A 21,746-nucleotide genomic window follows, 5' to 3' on the forward strand; every position below is an offset into this window, starting at 1 on the left:
GCATGACAGAGAGAGACAGAGACACACACCGTGTGTGAGAGACGCGCATTGCCCCTTTAAGTATGCTGACCCCACTCTAAGTACATTGCCTTTTTAAGTAGATCAGCAAGTTGAGACAGCAGCTGCTGCCCGCAAGCTCCCTCTGTCCTGAGCCCTGTCGTGTCTTCCACCCCCCACAGCTCTGTGGAGAAGGGGTACAGGAGTGGGGGGCAGGGAGACACCCCACCCTTGCACAGCAAGCAGGAGGCTCCTGGGAGCAGCTCCAGGGCAGAGGGCAGGAGCGGCACATGGCAGTGGGGGAGGGACAGCTGAACTGCCCAGCAATTGATCTCCTGCTGGGTGGCTGCCACACAGGGATCTTAGGGGAGCTGATGTGGGGGCTGCTGGCCCACCCTGGCTCCAGGCCCCCACCAGCTCGCTCCAAGGGGCTGCTCTTCCTGCAAGCAGTGGACAAAGCAGGTGGCTGCTAAACAATGTTACAAGGGATACATGCAGAGCCGCCCTGCTGCTCCTCTCTTGCCAGCAGAACTCATGGAGGGTAACCCCCCTCCAGGTCCCTGCTTTGCAACATTTCCCACTGAATGCCACTTGCAGGTCTGAGGGTCATCGGCTGTTTGCTTGACCGCACATAACACATCCAGCTGTACCAAAACCATAGTTCTGTACAGTGCTCTGAACCATGGGAAATTTGGATCATAACCACATCCCGGCTTCCTTGCCTGGGCCACACCAAATCCCAGACTCAAACTTTGGAGGAACTCTTCTTTTGAACCACAAATGGAGACTTCTCTCCAATGAAATGAACCCGACTTCAGTAGCCCAACATCTCCCAACTTCGGGATCCAAATATGTGTCTCTCTATGGACGCTAATCCCCTCCAATGCCTTGTCGTTACTGATCTGCTCTGATTTCCCTTCAATTTGTCAGCTCCTGTTTGGTTCTGAGGTGCCCAGAACTCTAGGCGGGCCCAGCAGGAGGCATGACTCATTTGCTCCCTCCCTCATTTTGCCTTTGGTGGTGTCACTTTAAATGGTAATTTTCACATGACTGAGCAAAATAACACTAGATGGGAGAGGCGTGCAGGAGTTGCATAAGTAAATACCCGAGAGCTTTACAAGCGAGAATGGATTTCCTTCCTGTGTTGCCAGTTCAACAACAAAGGTGCATGCTCAGGGATTTTTAGAGGCAGTGGATAGGACCATGGTGAGAACTAACTGATGTCCTGAGTTCAAGTCAGTAGCAGCATCCGAGACCTCTCTTCCCAGCCAAGAGACAACAACCTGGAGTGAAACTAACCCAGACTGATGGAAGAAAAGTCCTGGAAGGATCACCATGCATTGCTCAACCCCAAAGAGGAAAACGAGCTGGTAAAGGAAGGAGGGGGGTGATTTCTGGTTTTCTTTTACACCTCACTGAGCCCTCTCAGCCTGTGCCATTTCCAATGGATCTCTGTATTTTCTACAGCTAAATTCAGCATTCAAAGTGGGCTTGGTGTTTTCAGCATAGGTTCTGGTTGAAGGCTGAATCAGAGGGTCAAACCCTGAGGTCATTTATTCACTGATGTCAGTTGGGGTTTTTTGCCTGAGTAAGAACATCAAGATTCAACCCACAGAAATGAGAAAGGAAAAAGACCTAGTGCCCCTGCCAGTGAAGGACTGTTCTGACCAGTACTTTTCCTCAGGCTTTCTCCAGTCTAATCGTAACATCCTTAGCAATGGGGCTTCCACCCCTTCACATGGGACACCACCTTGCAGGTGAACAGATCACAGGGAAGATGCTTATAAACTGGTCACATTTTTCTTTTTCCTTGGTTGAAGTCAACCCTGCATAGTTCTTCCAAGCTGGGACTGAGTCACTCCTGCTGAGGCACACCCTGCTGCAATTTTGCTTGAGGATTTCTGGGGTCCTATCCTCCATGCTGTAAGTCTGGGGGTGACTAAGCTTTGCCATTGCAGCCCCCAGGGTGGAATCCCATTGCTCTCCAGATGTGCTTGCCAATCTAACCTCTGTCTTCAGGATGCTTTTGTTAATGTTCATAGAATCAGCCCTATCTCTTTTCTGTGGTGAGCATTCTTGTGTGATTGTAGCATTTGGGGGAGGTGGGAAAGGTGGAGCAGGGGGAAGTGCTTTGGAAGTACAATTACTTCCACATTTTAGCAGCTCAGGCAGTGTGCACAAAGGAGTGGTGGTGCGGAGAGCGAGAGAAGGGGGCTTTCTCCTCCCAGGCACTTGTGCAAGGGGTAGCTAGAATCCGGGTGCCCATGCTCTGATGCTAGCAGCATTCTCAGTGCCAGATGCTCCTGAGGGACTAGGAAAGGAGAGTTGCCGTGACCCTAACCCTTCTGCATCCACTGCGGACAGCTGCTGGGAGGGGCATGTGCTACACCCATTGACAGTAGAGCAGTTTCCACTCTCTCCTCACCCAGCCCCCTGAGGACCTTTGAGCCTCTGTCCTCTGCTGGCAGAATGCCCCCAGGAGCTGCTTCTCAGGTTTCCCCCTGATGCAACTGTAGCTTTTTACCCATCCCCAACTTCCTAAGAAATATAAATCTTATAGCTGAGCTTTGTAAATTACAGTATTTTAGCAGTGCCTTTTGGCGTTAAGCAGCATCCCTGAACAGAGCTGAGGGTCTCAATCCAGTCCCTGGTGAATGGCAGGGGCTCCTATATCACATACAGGGCAAGACGGCGGGGGTGGAATGTTTTAATGTCTTGTTGGCTAGCCTGGGCACATCATCCAGCTACGCTGAAGAATGATTCTTAGCCAAATCAAGGCTGTCAGCAGACTTTGCTGGTGACATGGCCAGCAGCTGAAAATAACTGCACCACAACCAACGAAAAGCATTTCTCAAAGTTCTAATTCCTGTACAGTCAGAAAAACAGACATGCCGAGACCACCTGCAACAGTGGCCTCTGGGGAGTCCCAATGCTGTTACAAAGTTGTGGGCTGTTTCCTGGGTGGTGCACAGATGAAAGGCTTCCTGCACCTTTCCCCTCCCTTGTAGATGGGGCAGCTAGACTGCTCATGAGTGCCAGAGGGAGCAGGAGGAATCCTCCTCTTGCTCATTACCCCTTTGAGAGGTTATTGTTACAAGTCCTAGCCTCGCACGGGGCCTGTACTCTCATGTCTGGCCCCAGTGGGGGGGGGTGTTAAAGGATGTCTCTCTCTCTCTCACACACTCTCTCTTTACCTTGCACAATGTGGTGCTTTGGTTGCACTCATCTGTGGCAGGGAAGAGCGTGTGCTCAGGAGGTTGAAGGCTCCAGCTCAGCACATTCTGTGCCAGTTCATCAGACCAAGAGACAAAGCACTGCTGGAATGGGGCTGAGTTGCCATGGGAATGTGTCACAGCTCTGCTTGCCAAAGCCATGGCCGCCTGATTCCCAAGTATTATGTTGCCTTTGGGTGGCATCATCCTGCAACATCTTTAATGCCACAAACAGGTTCCTAGGCTCAGCAGAAATGATCATCAATGTCCTGTCTTTTCCCTCAGTTCCTCTCTTCTATACGTTTTATCGCCTGAACGTTAAGCATTTGGCTTCCAGAGCTGTCTGTCCATACATTATCATAGCTGGCTCCTCTTGTGCTGGATCTGTGTTGGATGATCCTGTCGATGGGATGCAGGGCATAGGGTCAACAACATGGTGTAGAACCAAACCCCACTTTGGCTGCTGAGCAAGTGTTTACCTGCTATGTCAACACTAAGTCAGGAGAATCTGGACCTGTTCCATCCCATTTCACCAGCCTTTAATATACCCTGCAGCAGGAACCTTCATCAGCTGAAGATCTGCCCAATTTTCTTCAGGTTTTTAGCGCACGTTTTCTTTCAAAGGCTCCACTCAGGGCTCAACTTAATGAGCACTCAGCAGCTTCATCGGTCAGGTCCCAGGTGACTGGGGAGCTGCTTAAATCAAAGCACGGAGACTTGACAGTGAGGTACTTTATTGTGAGCTTTCCCAACTGTGTGTGCAGTGCATGGGCATATACCCTCACTCCTATGCTAGGTTCAGTGTAAAACCTGGGATGGGATCTCTGGGGGCAGTCTGTTCTTTGGTTGTTCTAAAGTCCTGGTTGGGTACTTCGAAGGGATAACCCCAAGAAGTTACATCAGTTAGTAAAGAACATAGAGTTCACCAGCATAGATGAACACTAGTGTCTCATCAGCTTCCAGGTTCAGCAAAAGGTGTTAATTTTAATCTATAAAGACGCATTAGATTTGGGACCTCCTTTACGAGTGCCCACCTCTTTATGCACCATCACAAAGGACAAGGTCAGCGGAAGCCATTGGGTTGTTCATAGTCCATTTATTCGGAAGAAGGGGAGGCAGGCTGTTTCAGTGGAGAGAACACACACGCTCTGATAGCCTGCTAGTCTGGTTCAGATGGGGAATGGCCCATGGCTCCTCTTTCCACCTAAACTACTGTTTGATCGATGGAGTAGCATTCCTCTGGCAGGATGTGGGCTGTCCTGCACAGCATTCGGTCTTTGAGTGTGCCTCAGAGATCAGAAGCCACGACGATGGGCACATAATTCATTGACTTTAAGAATGCAAAAGCATGATCTACTATCAATTGTGAACTCCTCCTTTGCAGTCCAACTTGTTCAATATAGTTCAATCAGGCTTCAGGGGACACAGAATTAGAGAGGCCACATAGCTGGACATGCTGCCATGTTTTTTTGTGACAGCCAGTCCTTTCACTTCTCATCCTCGCATTGCTCAGCATCATTTGGTCTAATTAGCAAGTGATGAGCGAACTAGTTCCACTGGAGCAGTGGTTCCCAAACTTGTTCTGCCGCTTGCGCAAGGAAAGCCCCTGGCAGGCCGGGCCGGTTTGTTTACCTGCCGCGTCCGCAGGTTCGGCCAATCGCGACTCCCAGGGGCCGCGGTACGCTGCTCCAGGCCAATGGGAGCTGCTGGAAGCGGTGGTCAGTACGTCCCTCGGCCTGTGCCGCTTCCAGCAGCTCCCATTGGATATTCTTATTTCAGTTTAACCAGGCTTTAATTTAAATTGATTAGGAACAGGTTTAAGCTAAATCAAATAAACCACTCTCAAACTGAACTAAGAGTGTCTACACAGGTTCTTTATGTCTGTTTAACTAAATCATTTTAAAATCCCACCTTAGATTAAACTGGTGAAACCTACTTGCTAAGAGTTTGGCTTCGCTAGCCAAGTTCCAACATGTGGAATTACATTCTGTTTTCCTAAACTCCCTGTGGTTTCCACCAGATATGATCTTCTTTGGTTTCTATCCTGTAGAAGATTAAGCAGTTGAGACTCCCTCCCCTACCCCATACAGAGGTGGTTGTATTTCAGTGCTGGAGTATGTGATCCCTACTATAGTGAGTATATTAAGTTTACAAGTGCTGTTAAGCAGTTTGAGAATCCTTCGGGATGAAATAAAATAGAAATTTTCTTTTTTAAATGTACTTATTAACAGAGGCTGGGTCTGGGGAGTCACATACCTCCAAACAAGTGGGGACCTACAATGTCCTGTGAGTGGTTTAAGTAGTCACCTATATTTTATTTAGCTTGCGTGGATGACACAATATTGCTGGCATAATTTGATTCTCAGAACCTGATTATTAGTTGCAAAGCCTTTTAAATGTGGGTGGCTGGCAACATTTGCTCTCCTGAGCGAGGCATTACTTTCAGGGATTATGAAGGTGGGAAAAGGAATTAAGAGGATTTATAGTCATGCGCAGCAGACTGTGTTGAACCCATGTGAATTTCCTCCAGTCATTTCTGAACATGGGGTCTCCCTTGTCTTAGCTGACTCAATCCTAAAGTGGGTCTAGGTAATTCTCTGAGGATTTTCCCAGGGAGAGAGAGAGAGGAATAGACCCTTGCAGTCTGGAAAATGCATATTGGCAAAAGAGAAGGATCTGTAAAGGTGCAGCAGAAGAAAAAAAACAACCCTAAGTCATAATGACAAGCAATGGAAATGACCCATCCAGTTTTAAAGTCCTCCTCCACTGCCTGGGGCGGTTTGTTCTTTACAGACAATAGAGTTATACAAGATTTGAGTCTATAGATACAGTTGCTCATGCCAGAGGAAATGTAAGTACTTTGTGTATAGCTGGGAGAGGGATGAAGAGTAAAGATGGGCGTGAATCCAAGCATCAAAATGTGCATATGTCTGTCTGATGTTTCAGCATCTGGCTCAAGATACAAATTATGCAGTTGGTCCTTGTCTCAACAGAGATTGAACCACACTGCAGAAATTCAGAGTGTTTGAAACCAGACTGAAATCCAATGGCTTGGGCCTTTCACTAGTTAAAAATTTAAATAGGATGGATGTGTGACATACCAGGATACAATCCAGAGCAGTGGGGGACTGTGTCACCCCTGCCCTTCAACCTGGGGTGCCTTACAATGCCTTACTGAATTAGCTCCCATCTGGGCCGCTCACAAACAGCCTTCCAGAATGCATGCCACACCCAGAGTGTCTGTGTGTAACTGCAGCCTGCCAGCCACACACGGGTTATACCCTGGCTCTCACCAGCCTTGGTTATACTGCAGGGTGACCCCAATACACCCCGTCTTACATTTCTGGGGAGAAATCTATGTCCTGTACTGCCCAGCCCTCTCCTGGACAGTACAAAATATGTTAAGTCCATTATTCCCAAAAGTGAATAATACCAATTCTGTAATCTTTCCGTTGTAAGCTGGTTAATCAAAATCCAGTCCGTTACGGATTCAGACATATCACTGAACTCTACAAACAGGCAATATTAATCAGAGCAAAGTTCTGAAGTGAACATATAGTTCCCATTCACCTTGCAGGACCTGAGAAGTTTGTGATGTCTGTTTCATGCTTGTATTTCAAATGAACATATGGAAGAATATGCTGACCCTTCCCTTTTACACAAACCCGATAGAGATTGATAGAGAATGATAGCTCTCTACAGATTTTTTTTTAACCAACCAAGAGAATTTAATAGAAAATTATATTCTTGCTATGGAACTATATATAAAAAAGAAAGAAAAAGAAAGGATTTCACTCACCATTTAAGTCAGCAGATATTTTTTCTCGGTAATCCGATTAAGCTTTTGGAGAATGCTGTTGTTTTAACTACTATTAAATTCCATAGGACTTTCCCATAAGGATTTGGTGACTGTTTGGGGTCTAAGGTTCCTCCGAGTCCAGTCACCTTAAAACCTGAGTGTGCCTATAGTTTGCACCTGCGTGAGCCATAGAATCACAGGACAGAAGGGATCTCGAGAGGCCCTCACGGCCAGTCCTCGCCTCCCCTATCCCAAGTGACAAGATGTAGGTGTCTCCTGCACTACACTGCTGAGCATGAACACGGGAGCGACCGACCAAGCTCTGGCCAACACCCCCCGCTAGTGAGAGGTGCGCTGGATGTCACAGGGTGACTCAAATGCCCTCCGCTCTTACAGAGAGGCAGGTAGATTTCTGCCCGGGTGCTGCCTCCCCAGGTGTCCCGCGGATGGTCTCTGGGAGGTGGCGGTCCCGGGAAAGGCGCCAGGGGCACACGGGCAACGGTGTGGGCTCCGGCAGGAGGTGGTGGGTTTTTGTCCCTCAGAGGTGGCAGCCCGGCCTCCGGCTGGGTGCTGGAGGAAGGGGGGGGGGGGAGCGCGGGAGGGGCGCAGAGCAGGGCGGCTGCCGGTGTCGGCTGGCGGGGCGGGCGGAGGAGGGCGGGGCAGATGGGACACCGTGTGTGGGAGTGGGAGAGCCACACCTGGTGCGGGGGGGACAGGTCCCTGGAGGGGCAGAATGTGAGGGAGGGGAGGAGGGTGGGGACATGGACAGGCCCCTGGTTTGGGGAAGGGAACTGTGTGTGGGGTGGAGAGACGGGGCCTGGGTGGGATTTTTGAGGCGGGGGGAAGGGAAACAGGACTTGCAGGGGCAAGAGGAGAACGATGCATGTGTTGGGTAGGGAACCAGGCCCTATGCTGGCAGTGGGGTGACAGAGACAGGGGCTGGGCACAGGACATTGTGGGAGTGCCCGGACGGCGTGTGTCGAGGACAGACAGGAGTCGTAGGGAAGAAAGGAACCAGGAGTGTTGGGAGTAGAGACGGATGCAGGGAGGGGAGTAATCTGCGGGGAAGGGCAGTGGGATGGGACAATGGAATAACATGCCTTCGTGGTTTGTGTGATGGGGAAGAGTTCAGTGAGCCTCAGTCAGGGGGGTGAAAGAACCAGGAAGTGGGCTAAGAAATAAGGAGAGATACAAAGCAGACTGGGGAAACATTTGAACAGTGAGGGGAAAGGAGGAGCGAGAGCAATGAAGGTGAAGATAGGTGGAGGCAGGCAGCAAAAAATAGTTATTCACTTGCCCACATCTGGGAAAAATGGCGTTTGAGGAGCGACACAGACAGAGGCTGCTGCATGCAGTTTCATCGGAACTGCTGTGCCTGCCGTTCAGCGCTGTGCTGAGAAGGGTTGGGCCTTCTGGCCCTATGCTAAGAAGGGCTGACCCCTCTGGCACTATGCAGAAAGGATCTCATTTGTACTCACTTTGGAAACGGCCTTTCAGTGTCAGTGAAGTATTGGCTGTGGAAATCCAAGTGGGCACTTTGTGAATCAGCAGGTCTTCCCAGTAGTTGGTTTGCAAAACACCAGCCTGGGAGCTACTGTGGAGTGGAGAAGGAGCAGACTCAGGGGGTGAAAATCCTGGCCCTATTAGAGCCAACGACAAAACTCCTGTTGGGCTTCAGCGAGGCCAGGATTTCACTACACGTTTGTTCACTTTAGACAGATTTGTAGGTGTGGAGTTATTGCACAGACACCTACCCAGGGTCCTGAGTGCAAGGGACGGACCATAATAAAAGCATTACGAGCTACAGCACACATAACAGGTGATTGTCAGAAGTGTGGACCAAACATAAAGCAGACTAATGTACATGAAAATCCAAGGTGCAGTTGGAGGAGAAACATGGGGATTAGAAAACGCAGTAATAATTTTTTAACAATAGAATGTTATTATGACTACAACAGCATGCCAGGTTATGAAAGTGGAAGGACAAACAGGGAAGATAATGAAGGATCATAGAAAGGTGGTCAGGGTTCTGTGTATGATTAAGAACCACATTATGGGACATCAGGCAGGAAAAAAAATTGCATCCTTAATTATGTATATGGCACCCAGATACTACATTGATAGCACATTAGAAACTCAGAGATATACTATTCAGAACCATGCAAAGTCTTCCTAACTTCAAGGGGGTTTCTGTCCTGCAGGGTAGATTCCCCGCAGTAACACAAAGTTCCTGTACAAATACACTCCGCTGCTGCAGGATAGCTGGGGTTTTAAGGCTCTGAGACTATATATGAATTAGATAAGTAGAAGTATTACTGTGACAGACAGCTGGATTATGGCAGGGAAAACTATAGGATCAAGCTAATTCTTCAAAGCTACATGGATGGAAGGTTGAGAATGGGCCTTTCCTTCCATATTAAATATGTGATACTGCCTGGTTTTGGTGGGTTTGGTGTATATTTTGCCTTAATTTTAATGACGTTTAGCTGATACACAGTTTCATCTCCCAAACTGAAAACGGGGTTGCTTAGAGGGGGTGTATTAGCTAGAAAGTCTTTGCAGCTCTGCCCTTTAAAACAAGTCTCAATGTCAAACCGTTTCAAAATAATGTCTTGTCTTTGTACCACAGGAGATATTTGGCTACAAAACTCAAGGCTGCCGGAAAGCCATGTGCATTGCTGGATATATCTTCTCCTGTGGGGCTCTTCTCCTTCTGTTTTACTGGAAGCCAGCATGGGATGTGTGGGCAAACTGCATCCCATGTAACTTGCAAGAAGCAGATGTCATATTGCTTAGAACAACAGTAAGTGCACACTGTAAAATGTACTTTTAACTGGAGATCTTATTAATTCATATAAAGCTTTCACACACACACACACAGACAGACAGACACACACACACACACTTAAGCAGCCTGTCCTACTCTCTCAGTGTGTAATAGCAATTTTCTAGTATTTTCCAGTGTAAATACTCGAGTTCAGATGTAGACTGGCAGGGAGAATTCAGGCATTTGAGGAGCCCACTAACTCCAAATCATTTCCATACAGACATTTTCAGGGAAAGTGATTCAAAACTATTGTGCAGAGGTTAGGGTTACACTAACTAGAATTCAGATACTTTACCACTGAGTATTAGATGCCTCGTGTACACTGCATATCCCCATTGCTTAACCACTAGCATCAGAGTAGGTCTCATTCCAATGTGATTACTGCATAACACTGCAGAATGCTAACTTCTTCTGTATTTGCTTACCCTACCTACCCCCAAGAATGCAGAAGACAGGACACAACAGAGGGGTCAATCCTAACAAATATGGTTGAGCCTGTCTTTTGTGTAATGCATGTGGCTAATATCATGAGAGAAACTCTGTAGGATTGAATTTTAGAGAGCTGTATCTTAGGCCTGAGTTATGTTAGACTTCCACTAATTATATCAGTGCAAACACCTAATATGCATTAGATCCCCAATATATGCACTACATCCTGAATATAGATGCACTTAAAACAATTAATACCTTACTGCATTGTTGTAATAGTGACTAATAACTGACCACACCAAGCTATGCTGATTAAAGCACAATTTAAACTGGTTTAAGTGCATTTGTATTAGGCATTTGCACTTGTGTAATTAGATCAAATTTAGTTACACTGGTTCTCATTTTCTACTATAGCAAGGTCTTAGTAATATTGCAGCCCTCATTTTGGGAAACACATGTTTTCCAGGGTCAGGAAGCATGATTAAAATGGGCGATGTTTTAGACCTAGACAGAGTTCATTAGGCGAAGCAGACCGTAATGAAGCTCTCTGTTCTTGGCTCCTAACCAAAAGTTCTGTAATTATGTACTACCAGTCTCTGCCATGGCTTTACACGGAGACCTACACTAAGAATATGTCATTCCTTCAAAGCACACTGAACTTTTCTTTATTCCTCTAGGATGAATTTCAAAAATACACCAGAAAGAAGGTGACCTGGATCGACTTGTCCACAATGAATCTATCAGTTAGAGATACATCAGATAGTCTCTTTGTTGCTGACAAAGATTCTGTCATAAACAGAGCCATAATGAAGCCAGAATTAAAAGTAAGTCATGGATGGATGTATACAATACGTGGTGTTAGGTGAAGAGGCGGATGAAAGCTCTTATCTCAATTTCCTCCTGTGGCTCCCATTAACTTTGACTGGAATTATATCCACACATCAAGGAAGAGAACTGGCCCTGTAATACAGTGAATCTGGGTGTTCTAAATGGCATTTGTGCTATTTGGTTTTGCAGGTCAGAAGCATCCAGGTACAGAAAATCCGGTATATTTGGGATCTCTCTGTGAAGCAGTTCCAGAAAGTTGGGTGAGTTTAACCACTTGTTACAAAGTTCTTTGAAGAAGCAAAAGCTCCTTTCAGGACATCATTGTTTGAGCTTTCTCATGGTTATCCTAGATCGCTAGATGACAACAACTCATGTTACGACATACATCACAAGTTTGGAACTGGTCTGACGTGCGAAGAACAGAATATCAGGTACAGTCCACAGCATTTCTAGTCTATTCAGTATTTCAGATTTAAATACGCGTACGGGCCCAATTCTTTTCTTCCGTACTCACATTTCACATCAGTTTATTGCCATTTACTTCAGTAGTAATGTAAAGTGCACTGATGACATTGAGAGGGTGGACAAAAATGAATGCAACTTTCACTCTGAGGAGCATAATCATGAATGTCCTCAGTGACAGAAATGTAAATCTGGAGAAATGCCATTGACTCAATGAGGTTACAATTGGCCCTAAGAATGGGAGATGAAGGGAGGAGGTGCTGCCATGTTTCACCAGTCTACCAAGCCAGGCTCACAGCAAGAGTCAGTGGTAGATCAAAGACTCTTTTCGGCCTTTTATAAAACTTGCATGAATTGCATGAGACAAGTGAACATTGGTCTCAGCGTAATTCCACCTTGGATTCAATAGCTTCTTGATAGACTTCTGTCCCAATCAACCATCTGTGTTCTTGATATTACTTTTAAGATATGGTTTTACCATTATTTTATAATGTCATTTTTTGTGTATGTGAATTCTTAATTACATCAGAGGTCTGAACTGAAAGAGCTAGGGACCTTCTATAAGGGCGTATGCCAGGGAACTTTGTTTCTCTGATATTAACCAATTCATGATCTCATACAGGAGGTTAGTGTGTGGGCCCAATGCCATTGAAGTTGAAATTCGTCCTATTTGGAAGTTACTTTTTAGAGAGGTAAGCTGCATCTCTACTTTTAAGTCTTGTTATTTGAATCGTAGAATCATAGAAGAGTAGAGTTGGAAGAGACCTCAGGAGGTCATCTAGTCCAACCCCCTGCTCAAAGCAGGACCAATCCCCAACTAAATCATCCCAGCCAGGGCTTTGTCAAGCCTGACCTTAAAAACTTCTAAGGAAGGAGATTCCACCACCTCCCTAGGTAACCCATTCCAGTGCTTCACCACCCTCCTAGTGAATAAAGTGTTTCCTAATATCCAACCTAGACCTCCCCCACTGCAACTTGCAGAGATAGCTCAGAAACGTTTGAGAGTAATATTTCATTTTTCTACCCTGGAATTCAGCAATTGATGGCCTAGATTCTTACTAAAACAAAGCAGTGTAGAAAAAACTCAGTGATACATGGTACAGTCATCCCTTCAGTTATGCCAGTTCCATTCCTTTAACTACAATGGAGTTATACGGGTATAACACAGAGGACAATTTGACCCTTTATGTACAGTGTAAATAAAAATAGATGGCGCATTAAAAAAGAAAAATGCGATTGCTGGGTCTTGTTCTGGTCTCGTTGTCACTGTGGTATAAATCAAGAGTAAATCCACTGAAATTACATTAGTGTAAAGCTTCTGTAAGAGAGAAATCAGGACTATTCTGCATATGAGCACATCCATATAGGGTGTAGCCACACTACTTCCGATTAGGAACTCATTGTATCTCATACGATGAGCCAGACATGAGCGGTACCTTGATGGGTGACCAGCCCCCAATAAAAATATAGGTTTCACAGCAAGTGGTGTTGGTGACTTAGTACTTGTTCCCTCGGGGTCAGTACTAGATTGATACCCATCCTGGTGTGAGGAGTCACCATCTTTAAGACGAGGTGTACAATTTCAGGTTTGATCATTAATAATCCAATAGCACGTTTTGCAAGGATAGAGGTTAGCCGAGTGTCCTACATTCTGTCTCCTTAAATTCTCCTTGTCAATTGAAATACAGAAAGTATTTTTGACTTTGTATCCTAAACTATTCATTCATACTGCTGTACCTTGCTAAACAGCTGCTGTTTCTCTGCAGAAGTGACTGCACTCAGTATTGAGTGCGGGAATTGTAATGCCCAAGAGAACTCCAGGAGAGCACTTTAAAACAGGCTAGTTAATTTGAACTTTACATGGGCATCAAAGTGTGCAGCCTCATGCGTGACGGTTTTTAGGACTGTGCCTCTAGGCAGGTCTCTGAAAGCTGTGGTGCTTTGCACAAGGAAGTGTCAGAGAAGGGGTGCCCTGGTGGTAATATTGGCTGGGCTACTACTGTATTGGCTGAGCGTACATCTTTGTTTTGCTCCTGACCCTTCATTCCTTACACCTGGGCGAATATTTGTGAAAGTGTGTTCCCATAATTTTCATTCAGGAGTTAAATTTTTCAGTAAATTATTTACTCAGTGCTAGCCTTATGCAGACAAAGATCCCATTGCCTTCAGTGGGTATGCTGACTTCTCCAGAATGGAGCCTTTAGTTTAATGACTGAAGAGAGGGCTAGTATCTAGACAGCTTGAGACCACCAATTCATTCTGGAGAAATCACTGCACAGCCACCAGATGGCAACTAGTTCTGAGCCAGATCAAATCGACAAGGTGGAGGTGAAAGCGATCAGTCCCCTGAACCACCATGGGAGAGTGTTGGCTTGTGACGAGCACCACAATTTTGGTTTAAATTACACTGAAAAGATTCCTTGAAATCTCTGGTGAAACCTTTTCATCTTGTCCCACATGTAAGCGGCCGCTGAACAACCTGTGAATTTCTCCTGACGGTGTGATACATTTGTGTTTGCAGATTTTAAATCCCTTTTATGTGTTCCAAACCTTCACTCTGACTCTGTGGCTGAGCCAAGGTTACATCGAGTATTCCATGGCTATCATAATCTTGTCAGTCATTTCTATTGGCTTAACAGTGTATGACCTCAGACAGGTAAGGCTGCTATTCGTGTCATCAGTTTCCCAGTTCAGCCAGCAGTAATGCTTTCATTTCTCTCAGACACAGAATAAGAAGCAATTTCTGCACTCAGTGCTTTTGGTTAGCTGGTATTATTGCAGATTCCACAAATTCACTGAAGATTAGAGTTGGGCCATCCATGAATTTTGGATCCATCTTGGATTTCCCCAAAGTGCAAGGGGGTTCAGAGCCTGCAAATAACAGGCCTTAACATAAAAAAAAAATATGTGGGAGTAGTTTTAAATTCTCAGATGAGTTAATACATTTCTGCCTTTTAGACACATCTTCCAGTAACTTCACTTTACCTCAGTCATTCTCTGAGGAAAAGGATATTGTATTTTTCAGATGAAGCCACAAAAAATGTTCCGAGTTGGCCTATGCACCCAAAGCTAACATGCTTATCCAAGATGTACCTGAATCGCTTCATTTAGTCTGCATACCAGGCTTAGAATTTATTAGTTCAACCTGATGAGGTACTTGCCCACTGCTCTGGGACCTCAGCACTTTGCAGGACCAGGCTGTTTGTGAGGACAAATACTCCTAACATTTCTGGCACTTCCTGCCTTTAAGTCAGGCTAAAAGTACAGAGAATAGCCTCTCCTGGTATTCAGAGCTGCCAGCCATCTTGGCCAGGCAGCGAACTCCGACTGCAAAAAACTATACAAAGAAAAATAACCCTATTTTCAAAGCTCAAGGAACAGGCAATTCAGGCATTTGGGACAAGGTTTGGCTGGGTGGTAAAGTAGTTTAATTTCAGCAGTTTGGCATTCCGTGGTTTGCAAACTGAGTGACATAAATACATTGCTGAGGTGGCAGTGGAAGGGGGAGGCAGTGGGAAAGTCAGCTTTCAGACTTCCGACTGACTGTCATCTTGGTGCAAGGGACACTGCTTTATCACTTAAACATGGGTTGTAAACCATGTGTAACAAGCTACAGTGTGAGTCACCAATGAAAAATGGCCCTACATCTTTTACATATGACCTCCACTGAATTACTAAGTCACGTACTTACAAGAATTGAATCCTAGAGCAAGTGATAGTGGGCTCTGCCCTGTTCACCACCACCCCGGAGACAGATGATCTACTGTCCTTGTTGGAGTAGATTATGGCACCGAGTTACTTCTAGTTTGTTACTGTCCTAGCTCAAATGCACAGCACAAACCTCACACAGGTCTAAGCAAGCCCCAGTGTGGCATTTCAATTGGTGTGCACATCCAGCATTCCAGTGCACCCAGAACACAAACAATGGGCTAGGCGGTGTTCTTGGGCAAGGTCAAAGTCCAAGCTTTTAGCATGAAGAGTGACAGCTTTTTGAGCCTCAGGGTCTTCTTCCAACTGGTATGAAGTTTTCATAAGAAGAACACTGATTAAGAAGCCCACACCTATGACTAGATTTTATAAGTAACTTTTAAATTAAGGTGACATATCCCTGCTACAATACTGTACACAGCCCAAACCTGTGATACTTCACCTCATCAGGTTAGAACTCTGGATATGCAAATTGCTAAATTGGATTACAGGCAGCCACCTGCCATGTAGAGATACCTAGCTAAAATGACCAAAAGTATAGATTCTGTTTCTGTTTTTTTGCAGTAGTAACCTCTGTAATAACTGTATATTTACACTCAGTTGTTCTATTGAGCCCCTTTCTAGCAGGGAAGAAAATGGACCAACATGTGGAAATTCACTACTTGGGGACTGGAAATGTCATTGAAAACAGCCTGATTCATTTCTTAGTGTTGCAAAGCAGGAGTAACTTTACTGTTGTGAAATTTGAATGAGTGGAAAATCAGGCCTCAATACACTGTATAGCTTGTTCTGTTGTCTAACTAGGGGAAAACCTTTTGAACACATTTCCTGATTAGTAAGGAAAACATAGGGAGTATGAATCTTACCTCTTATAATCCAATTAAGTTCAGTTTCACTATTATGAAGCTTACTCTTGATCACTAAAGTATAATGTTTTGCTTGGCACAAGTTCTGTATTAGTATTTCAACACTTAATTTGCTACCCAATCAACAGCAATCTGTCAAGCTGCATGACCTTGTTGAGGAACACAACAAAGTCCAGGTTACAGCTTGCACAAAGGACGGAGGTGAGTGATGTCCAGTTGGCCTTCTTCCCCCTACCCCTTCTAATTCAATAGAGGGTCAAACTCTGCATTTGGAAGTACACAGACATACTTAGGCTTATCTGCTTGCAGGTGTATTTCAGTATCAAGAACAAATTGGGTAAAGTAATTCTATAGTACAGTGACTAGGATGTTAGCCATTGACATGTGAGACAAGGGCTCAATTCCCTGCTCTACTACAGGGTTCCTCACCTCAGTTTCAGAGTAACAGCCGTGTTAGTCTGTATTCGCAAAAAGAAAAGGAGTACTTGTGGCACCTTAGAGACTAACCAATTTATTTGAGCATAAGCTTCCGATGAAGTGAGCTGTAGCTAAATTGGTTAGTCTCTAAGGTGCCACAAGTACTTCTTCAGTTTGTCTCTCTGCACCTTGGTTCTCTATCTGTGCAACGTGGATTACACTCTACCTCCCAGCGATATTGTGAGGCTGAGTCCATTAGGGATTGTGAGTTGCTCAGATACCATGGTAATGGGGCCCATAGGTACCTTAGGCAGGTTCTCCTATCCAAAGCAATTTATAGACATTAACTAATTAAGCCTCGGAACATCACTTCAAGGTAGGCAGGCAGACAAGCGTCTTCACTTGTACCACTGTAGATCCATAAGTGTGGTTCCTCCGAAACCAACCAATGGAGGAAGGCAGGTTGGTTGTGTAGTGCAGGCCTTAATATGTTCCTGTGGATCATAACCTGTGTCTAAGTGAGCACTCACTTCATTTGATATTTTACTATAGGTTGCAAAAAGCTGGAGTCTCGTTATTTGGTCCCAGGAGACATCCTTGTTTTAGAAGGAAAGAAGCATTCTTTGCCATGTGATGCTATCCTGATCGATGGAGGCTGTATTGTAGATGAAGGCATGCTCACAGGTATAAACTTGGATTTTGATTTGTCTTTTGTCTCCATGCAGTTCTTTGCTCTCTCTCTGGAGATATGTTTTTATCAATTCTGATTACAAATTGTTTATCCTATGTCAGAATGAGTTGTTGCAAAATAAGGAAAGACAGTGTTCTGAATAATTTGCAGTCTCCTTGGGAAGGGCTTCTGATTAGTTCTAAATTGCTCAGCATAACTCAATTTCTTACTAAAAATGAAACCAGATCTATGTAATGTATTGTCAGGAACAGGAAATACATCAAACACAAAAAAATGGTTTTTAAATGCTCGGATGTTGTAATGCGCTCTGTGTGGGCAGATAATGATACACACACTTCAGTAGCAGAATGCGGTGTCACGCATATACACTTAGCCACTATAAAACTGTGTCTGTCTGAGGGCAAAGTTTGACCCACGTCTTTAGATTGAAAACTACCAAGGAGGTGTCTGAAGTGCTCGGATTTTAAAAATCATAGCCATCATTCAGTGAATTTATTTATTTATTTATTAAAAATTCTTGCTAATAGGGAATGTGCAATTAATATATATTCAGAATCTGATGGAATTTAAATACATCCTAACTGGAACTGTACAACATGATCTTTAGGTGAAAGTATTCCAGTCTCTAAAACCGCTTTGCCCCATACTGAGAACACCAGGTCCTGGAAAACACATAGTGCAGAGGATTACCGAAGACATGTCCTCTTCTGTGGAACAGAGGTCATCCAGACCAAGCCCACAGGCAAAGGACCAGTGAGAGCTGTTGTGCTGCAAACTGGTATTTATTTTTGATTTTACTGGTCAGGGTGGTGGGGACCAGATGGCCCAGGGGACATATAGTAAAGCTACATCTCTGGTTCAAATCCAGCCCATGTCAGAGACTGGAAGTTATTTATTCCCATCTGATGGTTGTGTTTTGGTGGGTCTCAGTCTAGTTCCTAGTGGACAGGGGCCCACATTCCAGACGACCAGTGTTACTGGGCTCCCTTGACGGCAGTCTCAGTAGATGGGCCTGGGTTTGTCTACCTCACAAAACCCTCCGGGGGCTTGTCTGGGAGCTTGCTCCCATATGCAGTGTAGACGGAGCCTACGGACTAAAGCCCAAACCCACAGACAAGGTCCTTTGTGGCTGCTATTCCAGCCCTACTACAGAATAGTGTCTCCTGCTTCCCCTCTGTGCTCCCAGTATAGGGGTTCCTATAAGCATAGGTACAACGATCCTTCCCCAGATCTCACCCATCCATGCCTGTGCATTCAGAGCAGGGGTGAAATCCACCTCCCAGAGGCACAGAGTGCACTGAGGGATCTGCTACCACCACCCAGGTGAAGGTGTAAAGTGGGGTGTTATGACATGGAGGGTCTTTGACTGTTGGTGAATTTCACCCTACATGAGCTGGCCAGATATTTTGTATTGCCTTCAGAAAGTCTTTATAATACTATCCATCTCCTAATTCAATTGTGTTCAACCTAGCATGCCATTAGATAACATATACAATTTGTGGTTCTTGTCTTAATATAGGGTTCAACACAGCCAAAGGTGATCTGGTGAGGTCCATCCTCTACCCCAAGCCCATGAATTTCAGACTCTACAGAGATGCCTTAAAATTCATCATAATCCTTATACTAATCGGTGTGCTTGGACTGATCTATACAGTGTGTGTGTATGTACAACACGAGGTAAGTATTAGTAACGTGATCATGGAATTCCTTCCCCACTGAAATTCCTTTCTTCTGAGCCCTGAGTAAGGCAGGTGTTTGGAACATCACACTGCACATGCAGCGTCTGTTCAGACAGTCCACGCTTTTGAACCTTCAAAGAGTAAAAAGATCATCAACAGGTTTGTTGTGTTTGTTTCTTTTCCAGAAACCAGTAGCTGAAACAGTGGCAATGGCGCTACTCCTCTTCACTACTTCTATCCCTCCTGCAATACCAGCTGCTTTGACAACAGCGATTGTTTATGCCCAAAAGAGGCTGAAGAATAAGAAAATTTTCTGCATCAGCCCCCAGAGGATCAATATATGCGGGCAAATAAACCTGGTTTGCTTTGACAAAGTAAGAAACGTATTATGGCTTTTAAAGCAAGATTGCTACAATAGATTTTAATGCTTTTTGCAGGTTTGGGATTTTGTTCTATTAATGCCATAAATGTTCTTGGCACTTTTGTTCTTGCTCGTTCACAGCCAAGAAGTCAAATTCAAGCTGCCTGCTCTGGGTATGTTGGACCCAGGACCAGCACAAAGCTTTCCAGGCAGAACCCTCTTCAGGGAGCTGAAGGGGTGGGGGCAGTAGCCACACAGGCATGAGTGCCACCACGCAGCCTGCTTGCCAGCGAGGCATGCTCTGTGCCAGCTCTGGGGCATGGTGCAGAGGGACCCTGGGATCTGTGCTTGCCTAGGAACCATCACACACAACAAAGGTCATGGAGTGGCTGCTATTTCACACCCGTCCCCAGCCCCAATACAGATTAGCTCCTGAAAGCCCAGTTTCTCAAGTGTCCCTGTGGTCTCTGAGAATCTCTTTCCTGTGCATGTTTGCAGGAAGAGGCTGGGTTCAACTGCTGTGGAGTCCCCCAACCTCACAGAGTTCACACACATGACTCCACCTCAGGCAGGAACAACCAATGCTGGGGCTCTGTGTAGGGCTGTAACTGGATCAAAACGTGGTCCCCACCCCCAGGCAGACACTGCCTCCAGACTGGGACCAGACCCTGGTTCCCCCCAGACACTGCCTCCAGATTCATCTCTGGATCTTTCTTTGGTTTTTACATTAATTCTGTTGTCTTTTAACACGTGGTGAATAATATAACTCCAGACACTGAAACTGTCCTGAAAACAATGGGACAGATTTACAGCAAGTACAAACCAGCACAGTCCCACTGCACTGTGTGAATTGTGCCAGTTTAGGTAAGCTGGGAATTTGGTCCATAATTTCCTTTTATTCCCAATGCTCACGCTTTGTGTTCTAAAACCCCTTTCTAAATTCCTGAGATGTCTTGACTCTCTCTGCCCATAATATACCATTTAATTTTCATGTTTGCAGCTATACAAGGCCAGCTCCTGGGCTGGGATGAACCAGTTCAGCTCCATTCATTTCAGCAGAGCTAGGATGATTTTCACAACTGAGTATCCAGCCTGCTGCAGTTTGTTGTAAATGTATTGTTTGTATTCCTGGTTCTCCTCTCAACTACACCAGTTTTACACTGGCATGACTGACTTCAGTGCAGTTTGATTTACACTAGCTTTAGTCAGAGAATCAGGGCCTGAACTTCTAATAAAATAATCAGATGTTTGTTTGAACCTAGACTGGCACCCTAACAGAAGATGGACTGGACCTCTGGGGGCTGATCCCTTCAGAAGGAAGCTGGTAAAGATCTTTGTCCACAAATGGATTTTGTATTTTGGGATTGTGTTTAGTGATTGGCAGATCTCAGCTATATTGTCTAAACAGCCAAGAGTTCATCCAAACCTTACCCATGAGGGAGCTTCCTCATATGCCCAGCTATAGTAAAGAGAGGGGCAATGCGGTCTAGTGACTAGGACAGTGGCGTGGGAGTCAAGAGAACTGGGTTCTCCTCACAGCTCATTCCCTCGCCTGTTGGACAAGTTGCTTTGCCTCTTTCACTTCCCTCGTTGTTCTGTTCTGTCTAGCCAACCATCTGTCCCGCAAACAACTTTAAAAATAAATTAAATAACTACTTAGGCCACTGTTAACATCCAGACCACCCTCAACGGACATACCTTACCAGCCAAGCTCATCAGACTTAAACGTTCAGACTCCACCCCTCTGCAACAAATTCCATTTCAATTCCCCTTCCAAAATTTTTTGAGAGCCGGAGGTGACAAGTGGTGTGTAATTTCACAACTTGTTTATTACAGCCAAAAATCAGCTGTTTGTTGTGCATACCATGGTTCTAAAATTAATTTTAAACCCACATTGCACTGCGCATATTCCATTTGGCTCAAATACATTTGAGGAGAGATTAGCTGCCCATCATCTTTCGCAGGGGATCAGCATATGCATTATATCAACATCCCAGACTTTAGCAGTGGTTGCCAACATGTCGGGTACTTCAGCACAGAGGAGCTAATTGTATCATGATGAGTGATAAAGTGAGCCAGAAAGTTGCAGTGCTGTAAAGTGCCAGTGTAGACAAGCCCCAAGAGTCTCCCACAGGGCAGAGACCGAACATTTTCTTTGGCAAAAAGCTCAGAAACCACAAAAAGGAAAATAGCCCTGAATAATGTCATGATTATTTCACTTGAGTTAACTGTGCAGTTCAGTGTAGTCAGCATTGCTGTAGCTGTGTTGGTCCCAGGATATGAGAGAGACAAGGTGGATGAAGTAATGTCTTTTATTGGAGCAACTTCTGTTGGTGAGAGACACAAGCTTTTGAGCTTACACAGTGCTTTTCTTCAGGTTCTGGCCACCGGGTGTCTCTTTCACCAACAGAGATTGGTTCATGTGACAGGGTCGGGCCAGATGGCTACAGGAGAGTGATAGAAGGCAGAT

The 21,746-nt window shown here is 45.3% G+C and overlaps 1 protein-coding gene across 1 annotated transcript in view; it reads left to right on the forward strand.

Moving 5' to 3' along the window:
- Positions 1–1,304: 1,304 nt before the first annotated feature.
- Positions 1,305–21,746, forward strand: part of LOC140916840 (probable cation-transporting ATPase 13A5) — a 49,390-nt gene continuing 28,948 nt past the window's right edge. Inside the window, exons 1-13 of the mRNA XM_073358726.1 lie at positions 1,305–1,367; positions 9,638–9,811; positions 10,942–11,088; positions 11,282–11,352; positions 11,443–11,523; positions 12,177–12,246; positions 14,076–14,210; positions 16,257–16,329; positions 17,098–17,229; positions 17,844–18,014; positions 18,756–18,913; positions 19,101–19,289; positions 20,539–20,600. Of these exons, the coding sequence (XP_073214827.1) occupies positions 1,305–1,367; positions 9,638–9,811; positions 10,942–11,088; positions 11,282–11,352; positions 11,443–11,523; positions 12,177–12,246; positions 14,076–14,210; positions 16,257–16,329; positions 17,098–17,229; positions 17,844–18,014; positions 18,756–18,913; positions 19,101–19,289; positions 20,539–20,600 (1,526 nt within the window). The remainder of the gene's footprint in view (positions 1,368–9,637; positions 9,812–10,941; positions 11,089–11,281; positions 11,353–11,442; positions 11,524–12,176; positions 12,247–14,075; positions 14,211–16,256; positions 16,330–17,097; positions 17,230–17,843; positions 18,015–18,755; positions 18,914–19,100; positions 19,290–20,538; positions 20,601–21,746) is intronic.

Source organism: Lepidochelys kempii, chromosome 9 (assembly GCF_965140265.1).
Source record: "Lepidochelys kempii isolate rLepKem1 chromosome 9, rLepKem1.hap2, whole genome shotgun sequence".
Classification (NCBI taxonomy): Eukaryota; Metazoa; Chordata; order Testudines; family Cheloniidae; genus Lepidochelys; species Lepidochelys kempii.